This window comes from Heteronotia binoei, unplaced genomic scaffold, assembly GCF_032191835.1.
Source record: "Heteronotia binoei isolate CCM8104 ecotype False Entrance Well unplaced genomic scaffold, APGP_CSIRO_Hbin_v1 ptg000072l___fragment_3, whole genome shotgun sequence".
NCBI lineage: Eukaryota > Metazoa > Chordata > Lepidosauria > Squamata > Gekkonidae > Heteronotia > Heteronotia binoei.
In genome coordinates this window covers 90409-102109 of record NW_026799990.1, presented here as the reverse complement: position 1 = coordinate 102109, position 11701 = coordinate 90409, and the positions used below count along the sequence as shown (strand labels likewise).

Sequence of the window (11701 nt, the reverse complement as noted above, 5' to 3'; positions counted from 1 at the left end):
TCTGGTTTCTCATGGGTTAATATGAATAATATTGAACCTGGTCGATTCTGCAGGTGTTATTAATTGGTTATTAATTGCAAATGGAAGCTGGTCTTCCCCCTGAGGGCAAGTGTGGGACCTGACCTCAGACACTAATAAGTCTCTGGGTCTGAGAGTCATATACCTGAGGAGTTTTTTCTTTTACTTTTTTGAGTTTGTTAATTGTCTAACTTGTATATTTCCTGACATATAGCTGTGTTGGGCTGTAATAGCAATGTAAAACAGTAATCCAGTGGCACATTAAAGATTAATAACATTTATTAAAGCATGAGTTTTTGCGAATCAGCTCACTTTGTAAGATATATGAGTTGTACATCCATCAGGCCAATTTATGTACACCACCTTTATAAAGGTGATCGTTAGGGTTGCTTGTTAGCTTCTCATGAGAACCTGCAGCCCATGTGATAAGGTTTAAGATAGGGCCAAAGTCACACATTGATTGTCAAGCACAGTAAGGTTAAATGTACATCAATCAGTTCTGATCTCTGATACAAATGCACTTAAAACTTCTTTTCTGTGTTTCACATGTATACATGTATACTTAACACTTGTTTCCCACGCTTATACAGCAAGAGAGGGGAGAAATGGTGAAAAGCATTTTAAAGTGGTATGTATGAATTTGGACTACATCTTATGCCAGACTTCATGGGATGGTTGAAGCAGGAAGGAACTTTCCTGCTGGACATTTTAAACCATCAAATGTACACCAAGTGATGAAACAGATTAAAATATAACACAATCCAAGCAATAATATCCTTTACTGAACACCAAATGGCTTGCTAGTACAATGCTACCATAATCAATAGACATAAAGAAGACAATAACCTAAACACATAGATTTCCAAAACAAGACCTAGAAACTTTCTTTGTTGTAATAAAATTGAACACCTCTTGGAACTGTAGATGAATACCGTTTGCACCTCTTTTGAAGGATTTTAGAGAGAGCTTTAGGTCCACAAAAGAAAACACCAATGCTGTCACTGCCAAAAAAAGGTTTTAAAATATAGTTTTATTCAAAAAATCTTACCCTTAAAAATTCATTGAATACATTTTAATAACTATTCTACCTTCCAGGAAAATCAGGGAATTTGGTCAGTGATAATAGTGATGGAGTTTGTTCAAGGCAGGGGATATCTGGCAGAGAGGGGTGGAAAATCCTGCATTAGGAGAGTGGGTTGGATTAGGCAAGGTATGATTTTACATTGTTTCCTTTTGTTCAGCATACCCTGCCAAATAGGAATCAAGATATGGTCAATCTTTTGCCCAGGTTCATGTCTAAGGGGAAAAAATTCCTTTGAAAGAGGAGGAAGGTGAGAAAGAGATTGAGAAAGTGATTTCCACAGGTTGAGATATATCTTTTCGGTTTTGTATGCAATGTCTTAACAATGCTCAGATCCATCTGCTGCTTTGCTGTGAAAGCCTCACTAGTATGTGATGCCAGATTTAATGTAAAGTCTGTGGATACTGGGTTTTGCAGCAAAAACTCCATGACTTTCTGGACCAGGGGCAGCCAAACTTGTTTAATGTAAGAGCCACATAGAATAAACATCAGATGTTTGAGAGAGGAATGAAGGAAGGAAGATGGAGGAAGGAGAGGTGGAAAGAAAACAACTTTAACTTTAAATGCATTCTCCAAGCCACTGACTGCCTTGGCTTGGATAAGTGATTTAAAGAGAGAAACACCATCTCCAGGCTGGCTAAGGGGGTGGTGGGGGCTTTAAGAGCCACACGATATATGTGAAAGAGACACATGTGGCTCCTAAACCACAGTTCGGCTACCCCTGTTATGAACCATTGATTTGGAGATACTGTCAGAACACCAAGAAACTTTACACTGAGCTGACTTTTTGGAATGTTTTATTTTCCACAGCAAAGGGAAATAAAACAGAAAATGTTTATGAAGGAGACTAATATTTTCAGGCACAAATATGGATGGCTTACAAAAAATATTTCATGTATGCCAATTTTTGTCTCCACAGCTCATCTCCAGCTTTCATGTAAAGTCTATAGGAACTGAATTTTGTAGCAAAAACACAATTGGCTGCCCCTCACACAGTCCATCACATAACTAGTTTTAAAATAATATTTGAAAATTTGTTTCCTCGGGTTTATTTTTGGTCAGCTGGTAGGTAAACATTGGGCCTAACTAAGATTTTTTTTTTTTGGTTTTTCTATTTGATGAATACAAAATAAGTTGTGATGATTGCTTCAAAGTCTTCTGGGAACAAAGAAGCTTTTCTTAACCAACTCCTGAGTTCAGCATCAGCCTTTCTAGCTGAGACGAACTAATAACATAAGAGCATTGCCTTTAGATCCACAGCCAATTATGTTGGGGAACAAACACATCCTTGACATTGTAAGAAAAAGGCCTCACTGTTTATCTCTTTAATAACCATTTTCAAGGGAAATTAATGTTACTTTGTCCTTTGTGCTGAACAATAATTGGATTGTGTCTTTCAATTATAGCTGGACAAATGCCAAGATATTGAAATACTTCTAAATATTAGATTTTCTTGTCCAAAAATTAGATTTTATTGGCATTGTCTATCCAAAATTTCTTCATTTAAAGCTTTATTATGCGTAAAGATGCTTTCAGCATAAGAACCCAACTTAAATTATTTTAAAGAGTAATTTTTAAAAGGGTACAAATGCCTATTCCTGCCTTTTACCCTGGGAAAGACAGTCAAATGACATTATTCAATAGCTTGCCTTACCCAGGATGATTTTCTGCGATTTGCTTGAATTCAGTGTCCCAGTTTGGTCTTCCATAGAAGGTCTTTTGTTTCAAGCCCGTAATTATATCCACCTTTTCATCATTATGTAAGGCAATGTGGGTAGCCTAAATTAGAATTAAACAAAACACCAGTGTTTTAAAATCAACATTGTAATAGTACATACAAAACAAGAAAAAGTTATACTACAACAACATGGATGGAGATATGCATTAATGCAAAAATGAAATTACTAGGAAGTACCATTTTAAAGGACAACTATTTCATGCCTCAGACAGGGTAGGGGTGTCTCATCAGTGCTCATTTCTTTTAATTAAGACCTTTTTAATATTCTTTTTGCATCAAAAAGACACTATCTAACTGGCTAACAATAAAATAATGTAATAATAAAAATAGTACCAGTAAAAAAGACCCCTCTGGAAACAGGGACCAGCTACTCTATAGCCAAAATTTAACAACAACAAATACACTCTGGAGCAAACGTGTTTGTTGCACTCACACAAAAAAATGGGGAAAGGGTAGGAGCTATACAAGCCGCCCCTGACAAGGTTATGGACATCAACAGAGAAAGGCCACTCCTGAGTGCCACCTCACTGTAACTCAGGTTGCCAGGTCCTCCCCAGTGGGGGACTTTGGAGGCATCCCTAGAGAAGAAGAAGAAGAAGATATTGGATTTACATCCCGCCCTCCACTCCGAAGAGTCTCAGAGCGGCTCACAATCTCCTTTACCTTCCTCCCCCACAACAGACACCCTGTGAGGTGGGTGGGGCTGGAGAGGGCTCTCACAGCAGCTGCCATTTCAAGGACAACCTCTGCCAGAGCTATGGCTGACCCAAGGCCATGCCAGCAGGTGCAACTGGAGGAGTGGGGAATCAAACCTGGTTCTCCCAGATAAGAGTCCACACACTTAACCACTACACCAAACTGGCTCTCCAGTTTGGGGAGGGGATGTCCTCAAATGTGATAACATTACACAGAAGTGACACCATCACATTGAGGATGAAACACCATTAAAGATGCTCTCAGGACCAGCTTGCAAGGACCATTTTGCAAGCCGGGGTACTGGCATTCTGCATGCCTGAACTCCAAGAGGCAAATTTGCCACTTGAAGTTCAGGTGCATGTGGCCCCCACTTGCAAAATGCATTTAAAGGGACCATGTGCTCCCACTGATCAGCTGTAGAGCCCTTTAAATCTCACAGGAGGGGAGGGAGAGAGGTGGCTGTGGGTATTCACTGTTGGGGCGGGGCTTCCCCCACTGGGCAGCTGGCTGGTGGCAGGCAGGTATTTGCAAAATCAGGGGAGCCCCCCTCCCCGGGGCTGACATCCCTAATTGTATCTCAGAAGATCAGGTAATGGAGTTGGTTCCTTATCAAAGAGGGATCGAGGAGCTGGACAAAAATGACTTCCACATAATGACACTCTATGAATTTTCCTAATCCCTATGATAAAGACCATAGACAGTAGGGAAGGCAGCCTACAGTATCACCTGGAAGTGACATCACATCCTTCCCAAACTCGGCTCTCCCCGGGCACTATCTCCAAAATCTCTGACATTTGCTTAGGCAGTGAAAATAAATGCAGAAAGACCAAGGATGTAGTGATAAGAAAGACGAGGAAGAAGATGATACAAAATTGGTTTTTATACTCTGCTTTTCCTCTACCTAAAGAGTCTCAAAGTGGCTTACAATCACCTTCCCTTCCTCTGCCCACAACAGTTACCTTGTGAGGCAAGTCATGTTGAGAGTGTTTTGAGAGAACTGTAACTGGCCCAAGGTCACCCAGCAGGCTTCATGTAGAGCAGTGGGGAATCAAACCCAGTTCTCTAGATTAGAGTCCTTTGCTCTTAACCACTACACCAGGCTGGCTCTCACACCTTAACTGTTATACCAGATTGGCCACGCATTCATATGACATTTATATTTTCTTAAACATGAGGAATAGAGATTTTCTAGTACCCTAACCTGGATGGCCCAGGCTAGCCCAGTCCCATATCACATCTCAAAAGCTAAACAAGGTCAGCCCTGATTAGTACATGAATGGAGACCACCAAGGAAGCTGTGGTTTGCTATGCAGAGGAAGGCAATGGCAGATCAGCTCTGTTCACCTCTTGCTTTAAAAACCCTATTTGGCTGCCATAAGTTGACTGTTTAAAAAGCTTCAAAAACAAAGCATAGGAGGGGGGTCAGAAGAGATTTTGCTCCCGTCATCCATGCACTCTATTTTGGGTTTAAAAAATAGCTCTCTCCCCATGTATCCACCAACGTGCCACTTTATATGTGATTGGAGTGGATATTTGAATACACACATCCATTGCCTTTCTGTGAGCTGTGGTAATAGATACCAGAAGTAGAGACTGACATACAATTGGTGATAGAAACAGTGAGTTTGGTTGGTGGCGTAACTGAGCCACAGGGAGAACAGAAGATGGAATGAGTAGGAAGAGAATATGAGAGATGCACAGAGGAGAGAAAGGCTTGGTAGGTGCCCAGGTAATAGCTGTTGCAAATCCAGGTGCTGAGCTACTGCGGCACAGAGCGGACGTCTCATGTGGAGTCCCTGGGACTCCTTGGGTACTGTACTTTAAAAAGACATTTTCAGAAGACAAATAACTGCTATTTGCTTTTAGGAAGCTGTGCTTCATGCAATTAAGCATTCATTTGATTACTGTTCCTTAGGCTGCAGCCCTGGAAAAGGAAGATTCAGTAACACAGTCCCATCAGATTTCATTTATACCTGACTTTCATCCCAGCCAGTAAGAAATATGTGATAGCTTAGAAAATGGGCTTTCCCTTTCTCAGCCATTTGTGCTTCCAGCAAGCACAGGAGATCAGCAAACCACTCAAAGGCAGATGGATCTCGGCAAATCCAATAGAAATAAACCTGTCAAGGGAAAGTAAAACAATTCAACAAAGTGCAAGCTTTCATCGGGCATCCTATATGGTTCCTAAATTATTTATTTTGAGATAAGTGGCAAATCTTATAGCAGACTACTGTGCTCTGGTGTAAATTTATACTTGATTTTCTATCCAGCATTGACAGTTCAGAGTTCCCTGACTCCAGCACACATTTGTTTACCATTTAAACAGATTTTAAAACAAACAAACAAACAAGGGCTATCTCCAAGAGTCATCTTGAGAAACTTTATTTAAACTACTTCCAGTAATAAAACAGCATGAGGGACTTGGGCCAAGGAGGTGTTGTCCAAATAAGTGCTGAGCCATGAACTCTCTAGGTGGGCTTTTATAGTTAAAATAATCATAGTTTGCACTTCTATCAGTCATTTTGATAATTCAAAAAGCTCGTCATCATCTCTCACTTATCCTTACAACGATCCTTTCAGGAAGATCAACATTATTTTCTCTGTTTTGCAGCAGAGGAGCTATGTTGAAGAAAATTCCATTCCATTAATTTATTAATGCTCACAGACCAATTAATCTTAAGCAAATAAGAAAATATACAAAAATATATAATTACACATGCAGTATTTACATTATAAAATATTATTTTATTTTTTTATTTTAGGAAACTTATAATCCGCTCTTTCCCAAGGATGGGCTCAGGGCAGATCACAACATTTAAAAAACCTAATAAAAACAACAGTTAAAATTTACTAAATATAATAAGCAGAAAGTTAACGACAGCAAAAGTCACAAGACTGACAACAGCTGAATTATACTCTACTTATCTCAGGCAATGCTATGTTTATTACAGTCAATAAAACATGCCCAATACCTAATTTTCCAGATTTAGAATTCTTATTCCTTGTTAGCCCTTTTGATTATTTTATTTACTATATTATGCTTATTTAGTAATACATGGATTCTTTGAGTTCACCTCATGTTGCTTATATCCAAAGAAGCCCAGGAGAAATTTCTCTAGTAGAACTATAATGTCTGGATCAGAGCCACCGAGCAAGAGTTGAAGCTTACTTGCTATGGGCAAGTCAGGATCGGGAACTAATGGATCAATGAACTGTGTTCTTAGATGCTTATATCTTTGGCAGGAAAAAAGTACATGCTGTATAGTTTCAATGGAGTCAGATCTGCAGCCACATAGATGCTCAGAGTACAGGGTTGCCAATCCCCAGGTAGGGGCAGGGAATTCCCCAGTTTGGAGGCCCTCCCCCCATTTCAGGGTCATCAGAAAACAGGAGTGTCCTGGAACCACACCACCAGGCAACAGCCAACTCTAACCACTGCCTGGTAGGGAGTCCCTTTTAGGGTGCTTAAAGCCACAGGAGTCCAGCCTGGATCAGTAGACGCGCCCCCCCCCCCCAAGTACACACACTAGGCAGGAGGTTGGGGGAATTCTCCAGCCCTTACAGGGAGACTAACAAGAACCCTGCAAGGTAAGCTTGCAGAACAAACAGAAGTTATCACTTTAGCAGGTAGCCAATAGTCTATGCACTAGATTTAGGCTTTGAGACTTCAGAGCAAAAAATTCCACAATGTTTAACTATATAAGAGATATTTTATTGTGTGCAAATAAGCATAAAACATGGTTATAAGAAGGAAATAAAATAACAAACCTAGACTTCACCAGCACATCTACACAGTTGACATAGTTACCCAAAACACAGCTAGCAGGAGAGAGGATAGAATAGAAGGTTCTTAGCATTCAGCCAAACACAGCAGGATCACAATAGAAGACATAGCAGATAGCCTAAGTAGTTCAGACAACCAATATACGACACGCAAGTACATGCAGGAAGTCTGAGTGGAGTCAGACTCAAAGATGGCTTTGGGTAGCCAAACTTTATGCTCGGCTTCAATCAGTTGCTGGGACCCCAGCAACCAATTAGGACCAAGAGCAATAAGATCACCCTCCAAGCTAATTGCTGAACATGGGGTGATTTAGGATGGCCTTGATTCTCCCCCTCCAGCTGTATGGGATGCTTTTAATTGGGGAGTTAACACTAGCTGGTACCACTCCCAGCTGAACCCTTTTACCGCAGGCCAGATACCAAATATTATCTCTGCCAGCACAGACACTTAGGCTGATTCTGCACTCACCTTGGCCCAGGGCAGGCTTCCATTTCCGTGCTGACCAAGCTGGCGATTGCACACCAGTTGCTCCACGCTGCCATTTTGCCCAGGGCAAACCTGTGATTTGCCCTGCCGCAGTGTAAACCTGAAAAAAACAACAGGTTTACACTGCGGGGGGGGGGGGAATTGCGGGTTTGCACCACACAAAATGGCAGTGTGGAGCAACTGGTGCGAAATCACCAGCTTGCTCTGCGTGGAAACGGAAACCTGCCCTGAGTGCGGAATCAGGTGAGTGCGGAATCAGCCTTAGTCTCCAGGCCAGAGGCCTAATTTACAGCTTAAAGCAGCAGGCCTTTTGACCAGACTTTGGACACATACAGGCCAAGAACCTATGCTAATGATTTTGGGGGAGGGGGAGGGAAATATCTGCTGGGCACTCCATTATTCCCCATGGAGATTGATTCCCATAGGGTGTAATGGTGAATTGATCTGCAGGTATCTGGGCCTTGGAGGGGGGCTGTTTTTTGAGGTAGACTGCTATACCAGATTGGCCAAGTTTCAAAAAGATTGGATCACGGGGTCCAATTCTATGAGTCCCCAAAGAAGGTGCCCCTATTTTTCATTATTTCCAGTGGAGGGAAGGCATTTAAAAGGTGTGCAGTTTCTTTAAATGTAATGGCCAGAACTTCCTTTGGAGTTCAATTATGCTTATTACCTCCTTGCTCCTGGCTCCACCCCAATATCTCCTGGCTCCGTCCCCGAAGTTCCCAGATATTTCTTGAATTGGAATTGGCAACCCTATCAGAGTAGGGATTTTTAGTGTAAGCCCATTCAAGACAGCAGTAGGTAGTACATTGAACCAGCTCAAAATGAAAGCTCTTCTATCAACTGAGATGGTCAAGAAATCAATATAAGGACAGCTCTCGGCTTGGCTTCGCGAACGAAGATTTAAGAAGGGTGCAATAGTCCTCGTTTGCTGCAGGCTCGCTGGTGGCTGACAAGACCAATGTGGGACAGGCAGGTCCGGCCACAGCGGCTGCAGGGAAAAGTCTGATTTAGGGTTGGTCCTGTAGCAGTGCGATTCTTCCTCAATCTCCTTTTGTCCTCAAGACCAGCTATGCGTGTGTTCTCAAAGGAAGAGACAGCCTGGTGGATGGTGTGCCTCCATGCTTTGCGATCTGAGGCTAGGTCAGACCACTGGTGATGGTTGATGTGACAGGTGCTAAGGGATTTCTTCAAGGAGTCCTTGTACCTCTTCTTTGGTGCCCCTCTATTTCGATGGCCGGTGGAGAGTTCGCCATACAGGGCAATCTTGGGAAGGCGGTGGTTTTCCATCCTAGAAATATGCCCTGCCCAGCGCAGCTGCGTCTTCAACAGCAGTGCCTCGATGCTGGTAACCTCTGCCTGCTTGAGGACTTCAGTGTTGGTCACAAAGTCACTCCAGTGGATGTTGAGGATGGTGTGAAGGCAGCGCTGATGAAAGCGCTCAAGGAGTCGCAGGTGATGACGGTATAAAACCCACGATTCGGAGCCGTAGATGAGGGTTGTCATCACAACCGCTTTGTAAACATTGATCTTTGTGCCTTTTTTCAGATGCTTGTTGCTCCACACTCTTTTGTGCAGTCGGCCAAATGCACGGTTTGCCTTTGCCAGCCTGTTGTCAATCTCCTTGTCGATCTTGGCATCTGAGGAGATGATGCACCCCAGGTAGCTGAACTGCTGGACTGTCTTCAGAACTGATTCACCCACAGTGATGCAGGGAGGGTGATAATCTTCCTGGGGTGCAGGCTGGTGGAGAACTTCTGTCTTCTTCAGAAGGACAGCAGAACTTAAGATATGTAAAGCCAAAGAAAGCAGGAGAGCACACAATATGGGCACAGAGAAAAGTACTATTTAGATCCCACTTAAATAATCTCTTTTTTTCATCAGAGAGCAGGCTGTAGAGAAAGACACAGACAACAAGGAAGTATTATCCAACCTCTGAAGCTTGGCATCTACATGCCCAAATCACGGACTGACATATGAATCCCTTAATAGCCGGCTTAAAAGACTGGGAGTGATTTCCCCACTTGCCTTACACCGCTCTCACGCTCCTCTTCTCAGCGGGGCCTCTGTTGGGGTTCACACTATCTGCCCTGGGGAGCTGCAACTAGCTTCGCCTTTTTCATACGGTAAACAGAAACCTCTGAAAACCAGTTTCTGTTTGCCATGCGAAAAAGGCAAAGCTAATTGCAGCCCCGGGGAAAAACATGTGAAATCCAATGGAACCCCCGCAGAGGAGCGTGAGGCTAGTGGGAAATTGGTCTGGCTGTCGGAAGGACCAGTTGAAAAAAATTAGGGACACAACCAATACAGGTTAGGGGTTCTGCAATTCATTTTATAGAATACAACCACTAAAAATGAGCTTTAAAAGGCAAGATGACGCAGGTGTGGATTGGCAATTTCCAGATTTTGCCCTTAAGTCATCCGATTACTCCACTTCTTCACACTCATTTACCATCATGAATTCAACTTTAGACAGTTCAGTTCCATATATTTAAAACAAGGCCTTTACTAAAATATCTCACTGATTTGTTAAGGTATCCAAACTTCTTTCATTAGAGTTTTGGAATTGTTGTATTGCATTCTCTAAGCATTGAAGCTTACTAACTTTGTCTGCCTTGAGCTAGAATATCCATTGGTTTTATCTGTGGGTTTTAGAACAACGGTAGAATTCATGTGGACAAGAACAGTGATGGCATTTCATGAGTAGCATTCCTCAACACTTATTATGGCTACTTTAATTATTTCATTAATTGTTTTATTTTCCAAGGAGCTCAGGGCAGTGTACATGGTTCTCTTCTCTTTCATTTTGTCCTCACAGCAGCCCTGTGAGATAGGTTTGAATACATGAAGCTGTCTTACCCTGAATCAGGGTAAAGAAAACCTGGGCTGCACTCAGCAATGTCCCAATAGAACAAAAAGGAAAAAAATGTCAGGTGATAAGATGGCTGGTTTATCATACAAAGTACCTACATGTTTTGCGATGCAGGCTTTGTCATTGCTGTGGACCATTCTAGCACTAGGTGAATATTCTGATACCCCTGATGAAGCTTGCATGGCAAAATGCCTAGGGACTTTGTATAGCAAACCAGCCATCTATCACTTGGCATTTTTTGTTCTGTTTACACTGAATCAGACCAATGGTTTGTCAAGGTCACTACTGTCTACTCAGACTGGCAGCAGCTCTCCAAGGTCTTAGGCATAGGTCTTTCACATCACCTACCACCTGATCCTTTTAACAGGAGATGCTAGGAATTGAATATGGGACTTTGTGTGTGTCAAGCAGATGTTCTACCACTGAGCACCACCCTTCCCCAAAGTTTAGTGCTGTGAAAGAAGGCAACTGGCCCAAGGTAATTCTGGAAGCTTCATGAACTCACAGTACACTTCAGTATACTCTTCCCAGTACACGTCAATATACTAATCATCACACTGCAGTAGCAGCTATTCTAACTGCTCCCCAGCTGTAGATGGAAGTGAAGAGTCCTATCAGCTTCTGCACCATTCATGTACATGGACTAGGATTTAGACCAAATCTTAATACAGACAGACCATCAGGCTTCAGCACTATTACACCAGTGTTTGATCACTGCCACAGAATAACAGTGTTCCAGTGACACAGTCCTCAGTGATCTGCAGAGAAGTGGCAAGCTGTTTTAGAAATATAACTTTTTTTTAAAAAAAAAAACCAGATTTGGGGATACATCACAGGTTATTGCAACTAGTTGCCAGCCATAAGTAAGACTGAGTGCTGGTAGAAGTGTTTGCCTTGGCAGAGAGGTGGAAATATAGCTCTGCCTTCCTTGGGTAGATACAGGATGTCACAATCTAATAGAATCAGTGTATTAGCTATTATAAACATCCTGAATACTTATTAAAAATGTGAAGGTATCTTTACAAA

At 42.2% G+C, this 11701-nt stretch overlaps 1 protein-coding gene across 1 annotated transcript in view; it reads right to left on the bottom strand.

Moving 5' to 3' along the window:
- Positions 1–279: 279 nt before the first annotated feature.
- Positions 280–11701, bottom strand: part of LOC132590506 (NADPH oxidase 3-like) — a 46874-nt gene continuing 35452 nt past the window's right edge. The window contains exons 11-13 of the mRNA XM_060263412.1: positions 5507–5653; positions 2754–2878; positions 280–1019 (exon numbers count right to left, since the gene is read on the bottom strand). Of these exons, the coding sequence (XP_060119395.1) occupies positions 893–1019; positions 2754–2878; positions 5507–5653 (399 nt within the window). The 3' untranslated portion in view covers positions 280–892. The remainder of the gene's footprint in view (positions 1020–2753; positions 2879–5506; positions 5654–11701) is intronic.